This window comes from Chrysochloris asiatica, unplaced genomic scaffold (assembly GCF_000296735.1).
Source record: "Chrysochloris asiatica unplaced genomic scaffold, ChrAsi1.0 scaffold00047, whole genome shotgun sequence".
Classification (NCBI taxonomy): Eukaryota; Metazoa; Chordata; class Mammalia; order Afrosoricida; family Chrysochloridae; genus Chrysochloris; species Chrysochloris asiatica.
Window position 1 is genome coordinate 17,444,413 of NW_006408565.1, and position 23,070 is coordinate 17,467,482.

Consider the following 23,070-nt stretch of genomic DNA (forward strand, 5'->3'; position numbering starts at 1 on the left):
ACCACTATGTACCAATTTCACTCTAGTAGAAAAATGTTTGTGTACTTCTTTCTATCAAATTTGAAAATGAAGACCAGATTAAGGATTCTGAATGTCCCAGAAATAAGAGGGACATATATTTGCATGAAGGAACATTTCTGTTTAATGTGTAAGTACCCTAGGCCAATGTGGTTCATTAGAATTACCTAGAACCTCCTACATCTTATGTCTTCAAGGGTTAACAAACTGTTTCTCAATTCCTGTAAAGCACAAAACAAAAACTTCACAGGCTGTTTAAAATAAGAACTGAGAAAAAAATCAAGCCCTTTTTGATGGCAGATGGGTAGTTTCAGTGTTAAGCATAGACACCTTGGCAGCAATATTAAGGATGGACCAAAGTTAGAACAAGGTTGAGAAACAATTTTCCTAGTGGAAGGTAAGGTCCTAAACCAATTCAGTGTAATTGCAATGGAAGAATTTTAGGAACTGATTAGATGAGGTGGGAAAGAAAAGAAAAGGAAGTCAGTATAGTCAAACCAGTTGTTAAGTGCCATGGAGTCTATTCTGACCCATAGTTACTCCGCATAGAGTTTCCGAGGAATGGCTGGTGGGCTTGAACTACCACCTCGTGGTTCAAACTGACCTGTGGTCGGGTGCATTATCCTGCAGCACTATACCAGGACTCTAGCTAAACCAGTACTTAGAGGAAATTTGTGGCATTAAATGTTTGCATAAAAAACCCCCAAAAGACCTCAAACCTTATTTACCCCACTTTTAAGCTAACACAAATTATAGAGGCATTAAATCACCAAACTTCCACAGATTCTCTACATTTTTTGGTAAATCATAGGAAGTAAAGAACACACAACAACTCACAAACACACACACCTCCTATAGTTCTCAGGTACATTATTGTTGTTAAGTGCCCTTGAGTCGTATTTGTTGTTGTTAAAGTGCCCTCGAGTCGGTGCCGATCCATAGCGACCACGTACAAGGTTTCCGAGGCTGTAAATCTTTACAGGAGCAGAAAGCCTCATCTTTCTCCTGTGTAATAGCTGGTAGTTTTGAACTGCTGACCTTAGGGTTCACAGCCCGATTTGTAACCACTATGCTACCAGAGCTCCTTTGAGTCTTATTTAAGTGCTTTGAATTATACTACTTTCTTCTTTTTTTTTTAATGTTTTATTGAGAGTTATGTGATAATTTACATGAGAGAACATTAGCTTCACATTCATCCTATCATATATCATTTCATTGCCATGGTTACAATCCCCTCTGTGCATCATCAACCAATCAAAGGGTATATACTACAAGCATGCCCCCCCGGTCATCAGCACACAGCCCCTCTCCCTCTCTGGGTTTAAAGCCCCCAGCCACTCCATCTCGCCACATCATCGTCTTTGCCTATTTCTCTGGGTAGGGTCCCCACTCTCTGCTCTTCTTTCTTGATGGTCCCAGGGACCTCTGCTCCTAGACTGCAAAGTCAATCACTCCCCTCCTTTTGCTACAAAACGTCTACCTTTACATTTCCAACCCTCAAAGGCAGTCCTGATTAACAATTATTCACTGTTGTATCGCAAGGGACCTATCCACATGTCCTTTTATCAGCCCTGCTCAGACAGATTGGATACCTTCCTCCACACCCTCTGGATCTAGGTTCCCTGTTGAAAGCTTGTAAGCCAGTCACTTCTTGCCTTTGCTGCCCCCCCATTTTGGGTAGCCAATGTCCAAGTTGCCCATCCCTGTCTACTCTGTGTATAGAGGGGGTAGGAATGATCCTCGCTGTAAAGATTTGTTCCCTCTTTTGAGCTACTGCATCCATAGGTCTATGTCAAGTTCATCAAATTGTATCAGATTCCTTTTCTTTTCCTCTTCTTTCTTCTAGTTGAGCTCTGATCATCCAATCATTGAAGCCAGGCCAAGTGGGTATTATCTACAAGTGTGGGTGTTCTTGTGCATATGCCCTCTCTTCTTAACAGCTGGACACTTCACGCTCCACTCTAGTCCTCTGTGGCTATGTCACTGGCTCTGGGCCCAAGTGTCCCCAGGTCTTGCCACACTGCTGGCCAACCATGTCTTCACCCGTGTTCACAGGAGTCTGTTGAACGTGATACGGCTTAGCTCGCAGCTTCATTGCTTTTTTTCTCTCACTTCCCCTTTATCGGTGACCCTGTATTCCCATTGGGTCTTAGTCTCGGAAGGGTGTTTTCCCCGAGCAGACCCAACCATTTGCCTTGATGTCTCCTGGGTGATCAACTTGCTTTTTCTTGTAGTAATCAGTAGGTCTGCCTATATTGTTTTGTATTTTTCCTGTCGGTCTTTCAAGAAGTATTTTCTGTTCTTCAAGTCACTTCAGGCTGGTCTGCTTGTCCTTTCAAGTGGAAATTTACCACCTCTGAAGATTCTGGATGCTGTTCAGGATTCCACCTATGGTCTTATGTAATGCAGAGGCTCCGCAAGAAGCCTCCTTCACTGAGCACATTGTAGCCCCATTTTAGGTATTCCAGTCAGAAGATGGACTTACAAGCTCTCTACGGTGATAATGTCTGGCTTTTCCTTTCTCTCCCCCTCAGGTGTCTATTTTATAATGGTATGCCAGGGTAACCAAGATTTAAAAGACAGCCAAGCATCTTAACATTATTTCCCCCCTTTTGCCCATGCCAACCATGTCTCAGTTCCTGTATCCCAGAGCCCTGTTGTTCCAAGGTTGTGCATACATCTTTATTTACCTTTGTCCCACTTAGCTTGTGCAAACCTGCCTAATTGTTTTCCCTGTCTGCTTTGTTCTTCCATTCCCTTCCCCCTTCTTGTGTATTGCCCTCTCCCTAGCACCCAGACTATCCTGTGTCTATTCCGTACCGTGTTCCACCTTCCCCTCCCTCCCTCTCCCCTCACCGCCCCCCCCCCTTTTTTTTAGTATGGGCTCTTTTTCTTAGTCTTTTACAATCCTATGCAGTATTTCTCTTTTTGTGACTAATTTCACTCAACATAATGTCCTTAAGGTTCATCCATGTTATACGGTGGCTTGCAGCTTCCTTGTTATTCTTCAAAGTAGCATAATATTCCATTGTGTGAAATACCACTTTCTTAAGTGCCTTGCTTAGTTCCAACTCATAGAGATATCCTGTATAGGTTTTCTGAAGAACAGATAGTGGGTTTGAACTGCGGTTAGCAGGCCAGTGCTTATCCTTCAGTGCCTCAACAGGACCCTGTATACTGTCTTAATGAGTTGAAACTAAGGCACTTAACAACAAAGTATGGGCCTAGAGACCCGGAAGCCATAGGTTCCATTTGGGGACTGGTACTACCATGGAAACCCTTTACAGGGTTGCTATGAATCGGAACCGACTCCAGGGCACATAACCACCAACCAGCACTACCCTTACGGCTAGTTCCAATGATATGTTCTAGTTGATTGAACACTTGTTCAGTAATAACTAAAATGCAGTGCGATTCTAACTAGGACAGAGTAGAGCTGCTCCCTAGGACTTCTGAGACTGTAAATCTTTAGCAGAGTGATTGATCTTTTCTCCTGTAGAATACTGGTAAGTTTAAACCATGACCTAGTGGTAGCAGCCCAGTGGTAAACCCATAGCATCACCAGGGTTCCTCAGCAATCCCTGTATTGTTGGTAAGTGCTATCAAGTCGGTTCTGACCCATAGTGACCTTGTATAGGGTTTCTGAAGAGTAGTGGCTGGTAGGTTTGAACTACAGTTAGCAGTCCACTGATTATTCTCTAACACTTCACCCAGGACCCCCAAATGCCTATGTTGTTTGTAGTTAAAGTGCCGACAAGTCCGATTCATATCTACCCTTTCTAGTGTTTTCAAGAATGGCTAGTAGGTTTGAATCACTGACCATGTGGTTAGCAGTCCAGTACTTATGTTATAGTATCACCCCAGGACTCATCAGATACCTTTGTTGTTGTTAAGTGTTGTCAGTCCAGTCTGGTTCAACTCAGAAGACCCTATATACAGTTTCTAAGAGCAGCTTGTGGGTTTGAACAAGCTGTTGTGCTTAGCAAATCCAGTGCTTATCCTACAGCACCACACCTGATACCCAAATAGCTATGCTTTTACTAAACGCAGTCGAGTTGATTCCGATTCATAGTGATCCTGTTCGTTTCCAGGGAATAACTAGTGGGTTTGAACTGCCAACCTTTAGGTTAGCAACTCAGTGCTTATCCTACAGCACCATACCAGGACTCCCAGATAGCTAAGTAGTTGTTAATTGCCCACAGGACTGAGAGAACCAATTTTTGTTCTTTAAAGCCACCAGGTTTGTAGTCGTTGGTGACAGCAGCCCTAGGACCCTAATGCAGTGCTGTTTTGAGGGCTACATAAAATAATGTACATGAAATGCTTGGCACATAGTGTTGTTGTTAAGTATCAGTTCCAACTCAGGAACCCTGTATAGAGTTTTTAAAGAGTGGCTGATGAGTTTGAACTGCTGACCTTGTGGTTCAATTGGACCTTGTGGTCCAGTACATTATCCCACAGCAAGAACTGTGTAAGTATTCTAGGGCAAATTACCTCTAATATCTCACATTAGCCTTTGAAAGTCTTTTCAAAATTCTTTGTTAAAGAAGTCTATGGTAATTTTTAGGCCCATTGACCTTTTATTTGTATTTGCCTTTTGAAGCCAGCTTTGGGGCAAGTTGTGAGACTGCATGCCTTTGTGTGTGAGTGTGTGTGTGGGGGGTGTATAAAGACAAGGAGAAGATTACCTTTTTATTCATTTTCTTTGTGCTGTCAGATATAGACTTAACATTTAAATGGCTTTATTGCAGTCAGTTTCTGAGAATGATGTATTTATTTGTCCTGTTAGGATATGTTTTCTCCAACTAATTGTTAAGTACCATGGAATCGTTTCAACTCATAGTGAACCCTGCACAGGGTTTCTGAGGCTGTGAATCCTTAAGGGAGCAGAAAGCCTCATCTTTTTTCCTCCAAGTTTCAAACTGCTGACCTTGAGGTTAGGTTAGCAGCGGGATTCGTAACCACAATGCTACCAGAGCTTCCCAACTAATGTCATGTGAAACAGCCTTTCTTGGTCAAGTGGAAGGAGGTAAACAAATGAGAGACTTGATAGTTCACCTTTGAAAGCAGATTTGAAAGAATTAACAAAATAAGTGGATACCATCTGGTACACTGTCATGCCAATTATAGCTATATTTTACTGCCTCCCAAAGACCTTGTGTAGACTTATTTCTGTTAGCTGTAATTTATTTTCCGTAAAGACTTTCAGGTAAACATTGTTACTATTCAGGAAAACTTTTTAGTTAACTTTCCCCAGTCTCTGAATCAGTTTTAGTTTCTTTGTTTCTTCTCTTTGTAGAAGAGAAAGATTAGACCTTGTGAAAAAAGTGATAAAACCCCCCACTAAACTGGTAGCACCATACTTCCCTTGTTATAGAGGGAAGTTACAGGCATTAACAAAAAAACAAAAACCACAGCAGCTTAGTATAGAACCTTCTCCAACAAACTAAATAGCATCCTGGTGTGGCACTGCTGTTAATGGGCTGGATTGCAAGGTTGCTTTAAATCACAAGATCTGTGGTTCAAGCTCACCAGCCGCTCCTCAGAAACCCTACATTGCATTCCTTCCTGTCTCCCTCTACCTTCATCTTTCCTCTGTCAACCTCCCTTTTATTGTATAGTGCCTGCTGTATCATCCATCACTGAAGAAGGCTATCAACTTTGGTAAGGTGGAGGGTCAGAGAAAAAGAGGAAGACCCCCAGCGAGATGAATTGGCAACATGACAACATCAATGGGCTCAAGGGTGGCAACAATTGTGAGGTTGGCCTAGGAGCGGGCAATGTGTCATTCTTTTGTATAGAGGGTCGCTATGAGTTGGTATATCGACTCGATGACACCTAACAACATGTCCCTTATTGGAGTCTTGGTGTGGTGCTGTGAGTTAATGCACCAGACTGCAAAGTCACTATGAAGGTCAGCGGTTCAAGCCTGCCAGTTGCTCCTTGGAAACCCTATATAGGGTCGCTGTGGGTCAGAACCAACTCGATGGTCTTTCGCAACAAAAATTTCATTATCTGTGGTCATACTACTTAGATGGGTGTATATTTTGGTATTTGTTATGCTTTCTGATTGCCTCTGGCTAGGTGCTTCCTGAGAAATTTCAAGATGCCTATTTCCTTTTTAGTCTGCCTGTTCCACTCCACAATCCCCATTGAGGCCTTTTACCTAGTGAAAAATACTTCGAGGCCAGCTGTGGCCGTTTTGCACGGCCTTTTGGTTTTAAGTGGAAACTGTCACTTTAAATTTCGAGGCGATCTGTGCATTTTCGTAGTAGAACCCTCCGGGTATGGGGGTCGGGTGTATGTATACTCTCTTAGGCAGCCCCTCTAGTCACCAGAATGGAGGTGCGCAGACAGCGAGAGACCAATGAATAGGTCTCTCCCAAAAAGAATGCCCATACCTGTATCTTCGAGGTTCTGTCAAGCGTTTGTGGCTACTCTGATCCTTCCCCCGCCTGGTCTTGTCTAAGATGGTGGCTCTGGGAGCAGCTGAGCATCTTGAATTAGAAAGCACTGGATTTTTTGCTTCTGCTACAAATTCCCCTGGCTGTAAGTCTTCCAGCCTTCTTAATATTCCTTTATTTGTGGTTCAGAGTTCTGGGAGCAGCCCCTGAGTCTGCTTGGTCCGGTATTCTGTGTTGTTGCTGACAGAGCTCCTCACTGCATGTCTACCCAATCCACCATCTTGTTTCGCCTACCTCATAGTTCATTCTTTAAGGGAGCACATTACTCAGGGGTGCTACTGTTTCATTCATAGCCTAGTCAATCTTAGTATTTGACAGAAAGGTGTTTTAGTGGAGAAAAGATGCCCTATCTTCAAATAAATGAATATTACAGAAACAGTTTTAAGTATGAGTAAAATCAAAACAAACATTATATCACCCAGACAAGGGAAACCATCCATATGATGCCATGATTTCTTACCAAAATTCTGTGTCCACAAGGTGACCTTTTGACCTTTTTGTAGGACACAAGAGAACAAAGGTCTCTCCTCCCACAACCAAGACTGATGGTAATAATGGTCTCATATGCATACTGGACCTTGGGCTTAAGATTGCAGAGAGGACTGTTGTAAAATAGGAAAGCTATGACTGTCTCTGAGATTTGGATGGTTGCTACTGTTAGTTGCAGTGGAGTTGGTTCTGACTCTTTGTGACCCTGTAATAGATTTTCTGAGACACAACTAGTGAGTTTGAACTACTAACCTTGCTTACCCATAGTGCCATACCAGGAGTCTTGTGTTATGACATTACAACTAGCCACTAAGGGATGCAGCAGTCAAGAAATCAAACGAGGTATTGCAATACGCACATTTGTTGCATAAGGCCTTTTTAAAGTGTTGAAGAGCAAAGATGTCAGCTTGAGGACTAAGGTGCACCTGACCCAAGCCATGGTTTTTTCATTAACCTCATATGCATATGAAAGCTGGACAGTGAATAAGGAAGACCATAGAATAATTGATTCTTTTGAGTTGTGGTGTTGGAGGAGAATATTGAAAGTGCCATGGGCTGCCAAAAGAGCCAATAGATCCGTTTTGGAAGAAGTGCAGCCAGAGTGCTCCTTGGAGGCCAGGATGGCCAAACTTCGTCTCTCATACTTGGGACATATTGTCAGGAGGAACCAGTCGCTGGAGAAGGATATCATGTTTGGTAAGGTGGCGGGTGAGAGAAAAAGAGGAAGATTGGCCAAGTGGCAGCATCGATGGACTCAAGTGTGGCAACAGTAGTGAGGTTGGCCTAGGATCAGGCAGTGTATCATTCTGCTGTGCATAAGGTCGTTATGAGTTGGTAGGGGCTCTATGGCACCTAACAACAACAACAACAACAACTAAGGGATGTGCCTAGGAAAGCTTCTGTGAGGGAGTGTTTGGTCTTGAACTAACTGGGGCCTTGAGCTCTACCTGACTGGAGTTGTTCACTGGCAGAAAGCCTTCAGATTTCATGCTCTAAAGCAAAAGTGATCATAGAAATAGCTTCAGTTCTATGTTCACAGGTTACCTTAGTCTTAAATTGAAATTAAAAAATGGTTAGGATTATGCCTTGATTCAATTAATTATGTTATGTATCACAACATAAGAAACTTTTCTCCATTAAAAAAAAATGATTGCAGTACTTTCCATTGTTTAGCTACATTGTTTCATTATTTTTGTTTCCAATCTTCTACCACTAACTTTATTACATAAATCATATTGTCCTAATATGTCTATAACAAACAAAAAAACCTGTTACTGTTAGGTTCTGTCTCTTTAGTCTCATTCCAGCTGAAATTGTTACTGAATCTGTCTCTGTATTGCATTGCATTAACATTTTCTTTAAAGTACCAAAAATCAAAACCCACTACCACTGAGTTGATTCCAACTCATAGCAACCCTATTAAAAAAGTACAGGGCACTTCTTTTTGTAGAAAGTTGCTCAAGTTGAGTTTGTCTCCTGCTTCCTCTTGATGAGTTTTAGTTGATGTACTTTGGGGCAGGCCCACCGCAGAAGTAATGGCTGTGTTTTCCATGTGCATGCTGTCACTGCTGTCTGGTAACGTTGATCATTTGGTGAAGGTATTGAGTGTCTGCCAGGTTTCCCCACTGAAAGTTAGTTTCCCTTTATAATTAATTGATAACTTTTGGAGAACTACTTTGAGATTGTAAATACTGTTACCTTTCAGACTTGCTTCCACTGGTGTCCATTAATGATTATTGCCCGATGGATATCAAATGGTGTGTTTTTAATAGCTGGAGCTATTTTTATGGGATAAATTCTTAGAAGAAATGAGGTTTGCTAGGTCAAAGGTAAACTACATGTGTAGTTTTATTTTAGATAGTGCCAAGTTCCTGTCCATAAAAGTCCACAATGTTAGGTGCTATTGGATTGGTTCTGACTCACAGCAACCATATGTACATAAGAACGAGTTACTGTCTGGTTGGTCCTGCACAGTTCTCTCAATCATTCTGTTATATGAGCCCTTGGTGCAGCCACTGTGTCATTCCAACACTTGATAGAAGTCCTACTAATTTGCATTTCCATCAGCAGAATATTCTCTTTCCCCCAGCCTCTCAAATGGAACATGTTAGATTTCCTTAGTTTTGCTAATCTTAAAAAAGTACTATTGCAGTGTAGTACGTGTCCTGTGTCATGAAACTAAGGTCCTGGGGTAGTGCCAGGTTCCCACAGTGGTGCAAGAAATCTGCGCTCTAAGATCTAACCTAAGGAGTACTGGTGTGGCGTTGTAGGATAAATACTGGACCACTGACTACAAGGTCAACATTCATCCTCACCAGTCCCTCCTCAGAAACCCTACATAGGGCTGCTATGAGTTGGAACTGACTTGACTGCACTTAACAATAACAATTAATTAAAGGATGGTGGTTTGAACCCACCCAGTGGCACCATGCTACAAAGGCCTGGCTGCCTTCTTTAAAGATCACATTCAGGAAAAGTCCTGTGAAGTGCAGTTCTACTCAGGGGGTTGCTGAGTCCAAATTGACATAACAATGACCCTCCCGTCCCCACTGAATAGTTGTTGTTTCTGACTCATAGTGACCCTATGAGGAATGGCTGGTAGGTTTGAACCTCTGACCTTGTCGTTCAAACTGACCTTGAAGTCCAGTATATTGTCCTGCAGCGCCATATCAGGACTCCATTGTAATCATAGAACTACAATGTTTTTTGAATTAAACAACCTTTTTTTTTTTTTTTAAATAGACGAAACTGCAAAGGAAATCCGAATTGTTTGGTTGGGATTGGTGAACATATTTGGCTAGGAGAAATAGATGAAAATAGTTTTCATAATATTGATGATCCAAACTGTGAGAGGAGAAAAAAGGTAAGCCATCCTTTCTAAGTAATTGCTTCATATTGCTTGATTCCCCCCTCTCCCCTGATGATCAGAAACCATTTCTGGTTTGATATAACCTATGCAGCTTTAACATAAGTAGTGGAACTTAAGACCTTAAACTGCCTTAAATTGGAATAGTCCTTAATAGTGTGATTTAAAACAGGTAGGTAGCTGTATAACCCAGTAAGTCTCTAAGTAGTAAGTTTAGTTTAAATGCCAATTTTATGTTTGCTTTACCATCGCAAATTTTATTTTTAACTCTTTTTAATGTTATATATGCAAAATCTGTCAAGTCAGTTAATTCATGGAAACACATTTCCATAATGATATATTATTTTGCTTTCTGGGGCTTGAATTTTATATATTCTAATATGCATTTAGCAAAAGTAGTTTTTTTTTTTTTTTTTTAATGCACATTAATGTTTTCTAACTGTAACACCTAAAACTCAAAATTAAGTATGTTGCTGTATCTTGTCTCTTAAACAAAATATAATTCCTTGTAAGGTCAGGCATTCTCAACTTTATCTTTGGAAAAAGTTGCAACCCAAATCAATAGCATAAAAAGGAACTTTTTGGGGAGTTTTACTGAAAATGAAAAATGTCTGCATGCATGTTCAAAACTGATTTCATAGAGTCCACTGAACCATTTGTATCACCTAGAGACTGCAAGTAATTCCTGTACACAGCAAAACTGAGATTTCATGAAACCACACCCTCTTCTCAACCAAAACTCAGCACCATTGCCACAAGTCTATTCCAACTCATAACGACCATATACAGGGTTTCTGAGACTGTAAATATTTGAGACCAAACAGCCTTAAGTTTCTCCCGTGGAGTGGCTTATGGGTTTGAACCACCGACTTTGTGGTTAGCAGCCCAATGCTTATCCCACACGTCTTGGTGGCTCAAGCAGTAAAGCCCTTGACTGTTGGCTGAAAGGTTGGCAGTTGAAACCTACCACCTACCCAGCAGCACCTTGGAGGATAAACCTGGATTATCTGCTACTAAAAAGTCATAGCTTTTCTTGAAAACCCTACTCTACACACATTAGGTTGCCATCAGTTCAGTTGGAATCGATTCACTGGCAGCTTACAACCACCATGCTGATTAGGGTAACTTTGTTCTTGTTGAGTGCCCTGGAGTCAAGGCCCTATGTGAGAGGGTAGAACTGCCAACATAGAGTTTTGTGGGCTGTAGGATAAGTACTGGACTGCTGCTAATCACAAGATGGGTGAAATATCCTACACAGGGTCATTATGAGTCAGAGCAAACTGACAGCAATGAACAGCATCAGCCTTTACCCCAGAGGTTTGCTTTCATGTGGAGCAGCTAGGTGGGTTTGAACTACCAGCTTTTTATACACCTAGCTTTATACGTTTTTAAATGTGACAGATTAAAATGAATGCTCTCTATACATTTTTTTATTTGTTTGAAGGGCAGTTGGCTAAATGATGTGAACTGTTCTGTTGTTGTAGAACTCATTTGTGGGTCTGACTAACCTTGGAGCCACTTGTTACGTCAACACCTTTCTGCAAGTGTGGTTTCTCAACTTGGAGCTGCGTCAGGCGCTCTACTTATGTCCAAGTACTTGTAGCGATTACACGATGGGAGGTGGCATCCAAGAAGAGAAAGGTTGGTGTGGGAACTGGGGATGGGAGAGTGAGTGAGGATTCACCTCTCAGTGTGTTATTGCTAGTTAGCTAGATTACTAATGAACTCACTTTGTGCTGGGGATGATGCTAAGTCCTTTGTAAATACAGTCATGATGCATGATCATTTTTCTTTTCCCCAAAATGTGTATTGATTATTTTGCACCAAAATGGGTAATACTCAGATGAATGAAGCACATTTGATTATTTTTGTATAGTTTATAGCTATGATTTCTCTATGCAATAAGTGTGATTAGGATCTCTATATATCTCTAGTGATTGATAAAAAGCAATTTCCTCTTTTGCCTGGTTTGAGAGACTTCATAAAAACCTGACTTGCTTTAAGTCACAATTGTAACCACAGTCTTTTGACCTTATTCCCAAATAAGACAAAAACAAAAGCAAAAAACCCAAAGAACAAAGCTATTGCCATTGAGTCCATTCTGATTGAGAGCCCCTGTGAGACAGAGTAGAGCTGCTCTCTGGGGCTTCTGAGACTATAAATCTTAAGGAAACAGACTGCCATGTCTTTCCCACAGAGCAGCTGGTGAGTTTGAGCCTCTAACACCAAACCCACTGCAGTGAAATTGATTCAGACTCATCCCTACCCTGTAGGACAGGCTAGAACTCCAAAGGCTTTCTTAGGCTCAAATCTCCAACCTTTTGGTAAGTAGTCTAATACTTTAATTCACTGCATAGTGCCCTTGGTTCTAAATAGTTCTTCTAAAATTAAGGTTAAATTTGCTGATGTTGACTAAATCAACCAGTAATATAACTCATTGAAAATTTAGACAGAATTTTAGACAATTTGACAGTTTGAAACTGTTCCTAATGGAATTAGTTTGTTTCAGCATAGTGTGTGGATTTTTACTGTTGGATGATACTACTTTTATGCTTAGAAATCTTTTCTTTGTGATGGAGCATTCGATAGAATGAATCACATTTTTCTCCTTCTCACAGCTGAGAGGGGAATGGAAGCAAATGGGTGTCTATGATTCTATAGATCTGGGAGCTCCAAACCTGGAACAATTGACCCCTGTTTCCATGATCCGATATATGAATATGGTGTAGATGGATGACTCGTGTCTTTGGCTCCAGAGAGAAAAGATAGGATGCTGAAGTTTCTTGCAGCCCTATAGATTCCGAGTGCTGGCCTTAGTCACTCGTGTCTAAACACTGTGTCTAAAAATGCTTATTTCCCTAAAGCTTTCTCCTTATAGTTCTGAATATTTAAATCTAGATTAATAGTATAGTATGTAAAGTAATAGTGTAAAGGGTCAATGATTTTAAATGACTCATTTAAGTTTTTTAGTATGGTTTTGCTGAAGTTTAAATTTATTAATTAGAAGCCAGCACAAATAAGAAATAGAAATGAAATTTCTATTTTATAGAATCATGTGCCATGGTCTTCTTTGGGTACTGTAGCTTTAATGTATTTCTAAGCATTATTTCCTAAATACATGGATTTTTATATTTCACCACAGTCCTTCACCATATTCTCTGACTTAAGTGCACACTGCATTGCTGACACACACACGCATGCACCGCCCACATACTTTTCTCCCTTTTGGAATCTTTCATTAAACAGGTTTGAGTGCACACTTGTGATGCAAATCATGATAGACACAGCACAGTGGAAAGGCTTATGGGATCTGTGTTCTACTGTAGCTCAGTCACTCTCTCTCTTGCAGATAGGAAAACCAGCAGAGTAGGGTATTGAAGATCTTATTATAATTATAGAAAATTCCAAACTGTGAAATGAGAGAAGGTAGAACAGATAGAAACTTAGTTTGAGTCACTTTTATAAATCAGTAAAAATCTTTGGACCCTAGGAAGTAAGATTTTATCTTTATTTTACAAATGAAAAATGGACTTGCTTAAAGTTGCAATTGATGGTTATACCATTGTGAATGGTTATGCCACTCAGGGTCCAGTCAGGAGACAGAAGCTACGTAGTAATTTAAAGAGGGATAATTTATGATAGAGAATAATTAATAGGGAGTTAGAGTAATAGAGAATTCGGTAGAGTAAAAGAGAGCTCTCACAAATACAAGGATTACAGATACAAGAATTACAGATACCAAGAAAGGTACCACTCAAAGGTGAGATCCTAGCATCTACGGCCAGGCCTGAGATTCAGATCTTTCCAGAGAGAACACAAATACTGAGAAGGCACCAAGATACTTCATTAGTGGGACTAGCTGAAAACTGTCCAGGGTGCAGGCAGGTAGGTGCCTTGCCTGAAGCTATTCTGTCCAGCTACAAGAGGAAGTGCTGGTGAAGCTGGAACCTTCAGCTTCTTGCCGGATAGCTGGAGAGGCATAACTGAACCTGCGAGAGAAAGCACCCCTTCTTCCAGTGTCTGTCCAGCTGGCAAAGGAGAAAATTTCAAAGTTCTTCTCTATTATTACAGAGCAGACAGAGAAAGGTAGATTAGGAGCTGAGAGACCATAAATTGATAACTGGTTTAGAAGATAAGGACTAACTCTCCCAACTAAAACTCTAAATTTCTTGGATTTTTAACATTACTTCATTGTATTCTTTACTCAAGTGTGAATTGCTCTGCTTGAGATTCCTGTCACTTGCTCTGTTTGTGGGAAGTAAGCATTAAAGAGGTTACAGTAAAGTATTTGTCCATCTTACACTAATGGTAAGTATAGTATGATCCAAACGGTTTTTATGGCTAGAATGGATATGTGATTTGACACACCAGAAGCTCTAGGAATGACTGTTGTTGTTGTGATACATAGCCTTTTACCTTTAGGGTATGGGGTTTAGGGTATGGGGTAGATATGTAGATAGCCACGGCTGCCTCACTACCTCCATGACATGTGATGGCTAATTTGTCCCTTTCAAGGTTTTAATACTACAATAAATTACTCATCTAGTTTGGATGTAAGGTTGTTTAATTATATTCTCTTGTGAAGAGGAATTAGCATTTGGCACCTTTTAAAGAAACAAGCTTATATTTTTTTCCTAATAGATTATGAGCCTCAGACAATTTGTGAGCATCTCCAGTACTTGTTTGCCTTGTTGCAGAACAGTAACAGGCGATACATTGACCCATCGGGATTTGTTAAAGCCCTGGGATTGGACACAGGGCAACAGCAGGTAATAGGCTTGATTTTCTTTCTTTCTTTCTTTTAATATTAAAAGGAACCCAAGAATTTCATGTTATTTATTAAGTTACTAAAGTGGATTGTCTTTTTTTTTTTTTTTTTTTAATTTTACTTGTGAGTTGTATGAAGGCTTATAGACCAGATCATCGATTTTACATTAGACAAGTTTTTCCTTCCTGTGATCCATATGCTTTCTGTTTTAACTTTTTATTATGAATTGAGTGAAGATTTACAGATAAGATTATCAGCTTTACATTCAACGAATCATATACCCTGTCTCATCTCAATGATTAAAATCCCCTCCCTGCTAGAACAGTTATCCCACTTCCTCCCTCTCATTATTTGCATTCTTCCCACCTTCCTGTCCCATCTTAATTTTGTCCTTAGGAAAAGGATGCCCATTTGGTTTTGAATGATTGATCATTCCATGCTGAGCATAGCTTACTAGTGTTGTGCCCCTTATAAACCTATCTACTGCTTGGCTGCAACTTGGGCCACGAAGGTGTGTTCCTTTCCAAACTTGAAGGGTGGTCGAGGGTCATAGTCTTAGGATCCTCCAGTATCTTTTTTGTCCAGTACAGCTAGTCTTTTATTTATTTTTCGAATAAATAATCTTGAGTTTTGTTCCATGTTTTCTCCCACTCTATCCCATGCCCTCTAATAGGATCTCTTTTAGAGCAGTTGGTAGTGGTAACTGGACACCATCTAGTTCTTCTGGTCTCAGATGCATTGAAACTGATATTAACATGTTCCATTAGTCCATTGGACGAATTAATTCTAAGCCTCTTCATTTATCACTCTTCTTTCTGCCACACATGGAGAGATCTCAGCTGGCTGCTCATGAGGTTTCAAGATCCCAGCGCTGCTCACTCAAGTAGAATGTAAAACATTGTGTTTGTGGACTATGTGTTATGTTAATTTACCAGGTGGCCTTTGAGATGATGGCCCTGAGCCCCTATGCCTAGCAATTCATTTCTGTAATGTTTGATAATATATCTAAGATGTTAATCTTTTGCCTGGTATATGCTCCATCACATTCATAGTTGTGTTTTCAGGAAAGGTAAAATGCTTATGTACAAATATCATCTTGCATACTCTTATGTATTTCTGGGAAATATGTACATAGCCCACCATTCAGCCCATGTCTCAATCCATGTACCTACGCACTGAACACTGTTGTTTCAAGGGTGTGTATCACTGTTTACCTCAATCTCATTTAGCCTATGCACACCTCTCTGTGTTTTCACCTATCTTCATGACTCTTTTGCCACCCTCCCTACATTAGACAATTGTTACACATTTTGCTTATTTCATTGATTGCAATCCCTTCAATATAAGATCAATTATCCCACATCTTTACTGTGTTTCTTGTTTCCATTCTTCCTTTTCCCCTCCAGTCTTTTCTAAATTTTGTCCTTGGGTAAATGATGCTCCTTTGATCTCAAATGGTTGGTTATTCTATGGTATTATTGTTCCCGTAAAGATTTATCTGATGTTTGGCTGAAAATTGAGCCGGGGGGTAAACTCACTTTCAGACCTGAAAGGTGACCAGAGTTGTAGTTCTTGGGTTCTGCCAGTTTCTACCTATGAATCTTACTCTTTTTTATGACTTTGAGTTTCATTCCACATTTTATTTCCACTCTATCCAGGACCTTCTAATGTGATCCCTTTCAGAGCAATTGGTAGTGGCAGCCAGGGCATCATCTTGTTCTTCTAGTATCAGGGTTGTAGACACTAATGTTTATATAGTCCATTAGTCCATTGGACTAATGTTTCCATGTGTATTTGATGTTCTTCACTCTTCGTTGCTCTGGACAGAGAGAGACCAATAGTTGCACCTTAGATAGTTGCTCACCAAAGTAAGATGTAGAACATTGTTTTGTGGACTGTGTTATGCTAGTTGACCATGATGTCCCCCTGTGACTCTGGTCATGAGACCCTACACTCAGCAACTCATTTGCTCAAGATGATTGGTTATGTTTAAGAAGTTTTTGTAACTTTTCCCTTAATATGCTCCATCACATTCATGGACATATTTTCAGTAAAGGTAAAATGCTCATGCACAAATATCCTCTAGCAAAGCTGTTGGTATTTGTATTTTCCCACTCTCCCTTCCACTGTGTTCAGCCCGAGCACCTAGTCATGCATTTACTCATAGATCAGCATCAGTGCAGGATTTTATCTATAACAGTATTTACTTTTGTTACCCTTAATGCTTGTACTTCTTTCCATGTCCTTCCCTGCTGTCCATCATTTCTTGCCAACCTATTCCACTTCACTCAAGTTAATACACGTCTACCCTCTAGCCAGTGGGTTACACACACACACACACACACACACACACACGGTAACCATCAAAGAATGTTTCTTTAAGTGTGTAGATTTTTTCTTGACTTTACAGTAGTTGTCTTTTAAAATATCTGTCCTTTTGTGACTAATTTTACTCAGCATGTTTTCCAGGCTTATCTATATTATGAGACATTTCTCAGATTCATTACTTTTCTCTAATATTGTATGTCTACCAGAGTTTGTATAGCCATACTTCCATTGATAGGCTTTTAGGTGGTTTTTACCTTTTTACTGTTGTGAATAGTACTGCATGGAACATGGGTGTGCTTATATGCAGCTCATACCAAGTTGTTTGCTGCGTCATAGGGTGTTTCTTTTCCTACATTTTTGAAAAGTCTCCATACTGTTGTTCACAGTGGCTGCATCATTTTACAGTGCAACCAACAGTGGTTAAGGGTCGTGACCCTTGTCAGCATTTCTTATTCTTTTTTTTTAACTCTGCTACTAATAATGGGGTAAGATGATCTCTTACTGTTGTTTTGATATGCATCTTTAATGAAAACTTTTTTTAAAAAGTTTTAAAAAAATATGTAATACAATGTTTGCCATCTCAGCATTTCTCACATGTACAATTCAGTGTTCATCATGTTGTACAACCACCCCTACCAACTGTTTCCATATTTTTACACTACCCTAAAAAAAAGCAAAAACGCGGACTTCTGCTACAGCGCTGTGTATTAATGCGTGGTACTGCAAAGTCGGTTTGAACCACAAGCTCACCATTTGCTCCTTAGAAACCCTATATAGGGTTGCTATGGGTCGGAACTGACTCAGGACGGCACTTAACAAACAAAGAAACCCAGTTTCTCTTACTCATTGAGTGTCCCTCATCACCTTCCTCCCAATCAGTTCAGACTCCTAGTGACCTGTAAAGGGTTTCCAGGGAGTGGCTGGTAGGTTTGAACTACCAACCTTGTGGCTCAAACGGGCCTTGAGGATCAGTTCATTATGCTGCAGTGCCACACCAGGACTGTCAATCCTGATAACCATTAATAAATTAGATATGTAGACATGTACTTATTTAAAAATTTTCATATAAGTATAATATAGTATTTGTCCTTTTGTGGCAGACTTACTCACTCTGTGTCTTAGTTATCTGCAGTTGTTTAGCCATTTATATTTTAAGAGGTTGAATCAAGAACACTCCATATTATTTGGATTTATTAACATAACAAAGACAACGCATTCCCAATTGGGATTATGTTGTTAAGTGCCATTGACCTGGTTCCTACTTGTGGTTGATTATGTGTCAGAGTGAATCCTGTTTAGGGTTTCTGAGGCTGTAAATCTTTACGGGAGCAGAAAGCTTCATCTTTCTCCGGTGGAGCAACTGGTAGATTCACGCTACCAGATAGATCACGATCCACTATGCTCCATCTGCTCTGTCATAGGGGCTGCGTAGTCAAAGATCTACTCCACAGCACCTTAGAACAATAACGACAGATGCTACATATTACACTTAGCTTGATCACTGAAAATTCCTAGGTGGGCACACACAGGTTCAGCATAGCTGAAGTCTTTATTTTAAAATATTGTGTGTATTCAAAGTATAGGTAGATACTGGAATATGTAGTTGATTCCTGTTTTTATTAAAAGTGGAAACAACAAGATACAAATCGTCTTTTATTAATTCAAACTTCTGTTGTAGGATGCCCAAGAATTTTCAAAGCTTTTTATGTCTTTATTGGAAGATACTTTGTCTAAACAAAAGAATCCTGATGTGCGGAACATTGTCCAACAACAATTCTGTGGGGAGTATGCTTACGTAACAGTGTAAGTATATTTCAGCATTTTCAGGTTACATTTTATTCTAAGACAGTTGTACATTTTATCTATCTTTTAGCTCCACCCTTAAATCCTAGCTCTAGTGAATTATCATGGGACATGAAATATTTATAGTAATGTGTATCTAGGGGAACCTGTAAACAACTGTGTTGATTATTGCAGTTGGCCTTATTCAGGTATTGGGAACTATGTCTGGTTGAGTGCATATTTACTATATGCAGTATGGTGTCAATGGTGTGAGCCAAAAAAATAAAATCCGGCAAGTGCTGTAGACAACTAAGAATAGATATAAAACTAACTCTTAAAAATGAAGAAAAATTTGATTTCTTAATCATAAAGTATGTGGGCAGCCTCATCAATCATATTGTTGTTTTATTATTTTTTAATATGCATAACAAATAATTTCTATGAAAGAGAACCCAAATTATTAATGTTTCCTTTCATATTTCTAAGATGTAGAGCTTTATTGATTCCCCCCATACCATCTCTGATCTTGATTTTATCACTTTATTTTATTATTATAGTTGCAGTCAGTGTGGCAGAGAGTCTAAGCTTTTATCAAAATTTTATGAACTGGAATTAAATATCCAAGGACACAAGCAGCTAACAGACTGTATCTCGGAATTTTTGAAGGTATTCAAGTTTTGGTGTATATATTGTTTCTTACTGTTAATACTATTTTGAATGGTGTTTTAGTCAATGGATAGATCAATTATTACAGGCTTTTCTACTTAAGAAATGTTACTTGTTTACGTAATAATTTAGAAGAAACGTAGAAATAATGGATTATAAATTCTTTTAAGCAGGGTGCACCTTAAAATAATTTTTGGCAATTTCACATTTTATATGCAAATTTTGTATGTATAAAATCTTGATGTTTGGGGTAGTGGAAATCTAGGAAATTTTAAAAAGAAGTCTAAACTTTGTTAATACAAGGGTAGTTTATCTTTCATTTAACAAGAGCTGGAATTTGTCATATGCAAATATTTCTACATCAATATGACCATTCTTCAGCCTTGTCCACGCCACATGCTTTAACTGTCTTTCTATATAAATTTGCAAGGGAAAATAAGTATGGCAACTAGTGTTCCAGTTCATACATGTGTGACTTTATTCCAGACAAAACATGTTTGAAAATGTCTAATCAGTGGATGACTGCAGACCAATTACCTCAGTAATATACTTGTCTTAGTCTTGTTAGGGTGCCTTCAAATAAAAGTTCAGTCAAAGCAGTAGCTTCCTAGGGGATATGCTGGACAAGTTCATTTCAAGGTGGATAGGTCAACTCAGAAGGTATGGCGACTATTTTTTTATTCCAAAGAGGTAAACTTGATAGATTTTCTTAAGATCTGCAGAGCTTATTATGAGCAAGTTTTAAGAAAATTTTGAAAGCTGCGTTGGTGAAAAGTGTCTAAGGAATTATTTTCCATTATGACAGTGCACCTACTTATTACTTAAGGCTAGCAAAGGCTATCCTATTAGAATTTCATTGGGAAGCCTCACCCCATCCACCCTTCAACACTGATCTTCCCCTTCAAACTCCTTTTTGATCCCAAATCTCAAAGACCATTTTAAAGAGAAATAGTTTGAGTCCCTTGAGGATGTCCAAACTGCCATTTTTGTGGAAGTACTTTAGCAGGTATAGAATTTTTCAGGACATTGTTAGGGAGATGAGAATACCACCTTCAGCCGTGTGTAGACCCAGATGGAGGATATGTGAGAAACAACAGCTTCACATTTTGATATTTTTTAATTAATAAACAGGCTTGTATAATTTTATACTGACCCTTATTGGTTTGCCCTTAAGTAAAGTGTATACATATATATAGTAACATGGAAGGGATTCCCTTCTATTTTGAGTGCGATAGCTGCTACAAGGAAATCTTTGCCATCAAGCATGAGCGGACACATAACATAACAGATGATCTTGTTATACAGCTTCCTTCCTTGAAATATGTTTGTACCTTTTCTACTGCTCTAGCACATCTGTAAGCTTGCCTGAAATTGTCATTTATGGAACAAATTCAGCTAAATACCGAGTGCTTACTATTTGTTGAGCACTCTTTCAGCTTTTTGGAATAACAGTAGTAAACCAAACAGTCCCCCCAAACTGCGTCTATGGAGCTTGTAGTATAGTGCTGTGAGTCCAGAGAAGGACAGTAAAGTAAATGTAAATAAGACATGCTGTTGTTATTAAGTATCATCCAGTTAATTCTGACTCATAGCGATCCTGTACAGAATTTCTTAGGAATAGCAACGGGTTTGAACTGTTGACCTTATGGTTAGCAGTCAGTGATTATTTATTCTACAGTACTACACCAGGACTCCAATGTGATGCATATAATATGTTAAATATACTAAGTGTCATGATGGTCTGGTAGCATAGTGGGTTACAAGCAGGGCTGCTAATAGCAAGGTCAGCAGTTAGAATCTATCAGCTGCTCCATGGAAGAAAGATGAGGCTTTCTGCTCCCGTAAAGATTTACAGCCTTGGAAACCCTATACAGGGTCGCTATGAGTCAGAATTTACACTACGGCATATAACCACCATAGAAAAAATAAAGCAGGGAAGGAGCATGGGGAATGGGGTAGAGAAGAGATTGAAGGAAATTGGCTGTGCAGACCCACCAGCCACTTCAATTCACTGCCACTATGAGTCAGAACTGACTTGATGGGACTCAACAACAATAGCACGATAAACACTGAACCACAAGGTTGGCAGTTCAGCTCTATCAGCCACTCCTCGAAAACCCTACATGGGGGACACTATGAGTCAGAACCAACTCACTGGCATAAAACAACAACCAAGGGTCATATTGGGCTTTATAGACTGTTGATAGAACTTTAAATTTTACTCTGAGATGAGCTTTCATCAGAGGATTGTGAGCATAAAAGCAATATGACAGATACCAGTCTAACTCTGGGTACTGTTTTGAATAGGCTGAAGGTATGGCAAAGACAGTTGTGGTAGCTTGAACCAAGGGTCAGTGAAGAGCTGATGAATGGTGTGTCGGTTCTAAATATATTTTTAAAGTAGAGCTAATGAAATTTGTTGGCTCTATGTTGTATTTGAGAGAAAGAGATGAGTAGTCAGGGATGATTGTGGTTTGGGACCTGACCTTCCACTGAGGGAGAGAGAGTACTGTGGAAGGAACATCCATCCATGACTGACTTTTTAGTCATGTTACGTTTGAGTGGCTTGGTGTGGCGCTGTAGGATATGAACTGAGCTGCTAACCAAAAAATCAGTGGTTCAAACCCATCAGCCTCTCCTTGAAAATCCTCTAGAGAGTTGCTGTGAATCAGAATGGACTCCAAGGCACTTATCAGCAGCAACAGCATTTGAGAGGTGTCATTATCAGCCATAATATTTTATTTCCCTGTACTCCTTTTTAGTTTTCTCTCATAAGTATGGTTCAATAATAGTGAGTCAATATATATAAAATGTATTCCATTGTCCTTATGCGGTTTCTACTCACTTTTTACTACTGTAGAAATTAATTTTGTACCAAACTACATAAGCGTTTGTTTTGTTTTTTTACTATTTTCTTAAAATTCCAAGAAGTAGTATTATCAGGACAAATGGACCTGAAACAAGTAGTTTAAAAATCGTAGTTTGGAAAGAGGCATAATAAGTTTTAAATATCGTTGTATACAAATTGATAATGTCCCTTCTAAGTGTTGTTGTTGTTAAGTGCTGTCATGGTTATTCCTACTCATAGCCACCCTGTATAGGATTGCTTGGGGCGGGGGGGTTGGCTAATGTGTTTGAACCTTGTAGTTAGTAATCCAGTGCTTATCCTACAGCAACACTCCAGGATTCCCCCAACTAAGTTGTTGGTAAGTCTCCTTGAGTTGACCCAACCCATAGCGACTCTATATAGGATTTCCTAGGAGCAGTTGGTGAACTTGAACCACAAAACTTGCAGTTCAAACCGACTTTGCAGCGGCGCATTAACCCACAGCGCCACACCAGGATTCAAATGTAGTGACTGCTAATTTATATTTATAGCTTCTTGATTTTAAAAAAGCTCGAATGGATGCTGTTAATTGAAATGAGATTTTTTCATCAGATTTTATCACTTGTTTTAAATCTTTCCGTCTTTCCTTTTAAAATTAACATTGTGTTATTCCTGATTAGGAAGAAAAATTAGAAGGAGACAATCGATACTTTTGTGAAAACTGTCAAAGCAAACAGAATGCAACAAGGAAGATTCGACTCCTTAGCCTTCCTTGCACTCTAAACTTGCAGCTAATGCGTTTTGTCTTTGACAGGTAAATATGTGCAAGTAGAGTGTTTAGTGTTCATTGCTGAGTACTATG

The 23,070-nt window shown here is 39.5% G+C and overlaps 1 protein-coding gene across 2 annotated transcripts in view; it reads left to right on the forward strand.

Annotated features, from left to right (window-relative positions):
• The window catches only part of USP48 (ubiquitin specific peptidase 48), a 126,059-nt gene that overhangs the window by 13,502 nt on the left and 89,487 nt on the right, over nt 1-23,070 (forward strand). For both annotated transcript variants that reach the window (XM_006862339.1, XM_006862340.1), the window contains exons 2-7: nt 9,714-9,834; nt 11,322-11,478; nt 14,479-14,606; nt 18,612-18,736; nt 19,273-19,381; nt 22,889-23,022. In XM_006862339.1, coding sequence (XP_006862401.1) covers nt 9,714-9,834; nt 11,322-11,478; nt 14,479-14,606; nt 18,612-18,736; nt 19,273-19,381; nt 22,889-23,022 — 774 coding nt within the window. The remainder of the gene's footprint in view (nt 1-9,713; nt 9,835-11,321; nt 11,479-14,478; nt 14,607-18,611; nt 18,737-19,272; nt 19,382-22,888; nt 23,023-23,070) is intronic.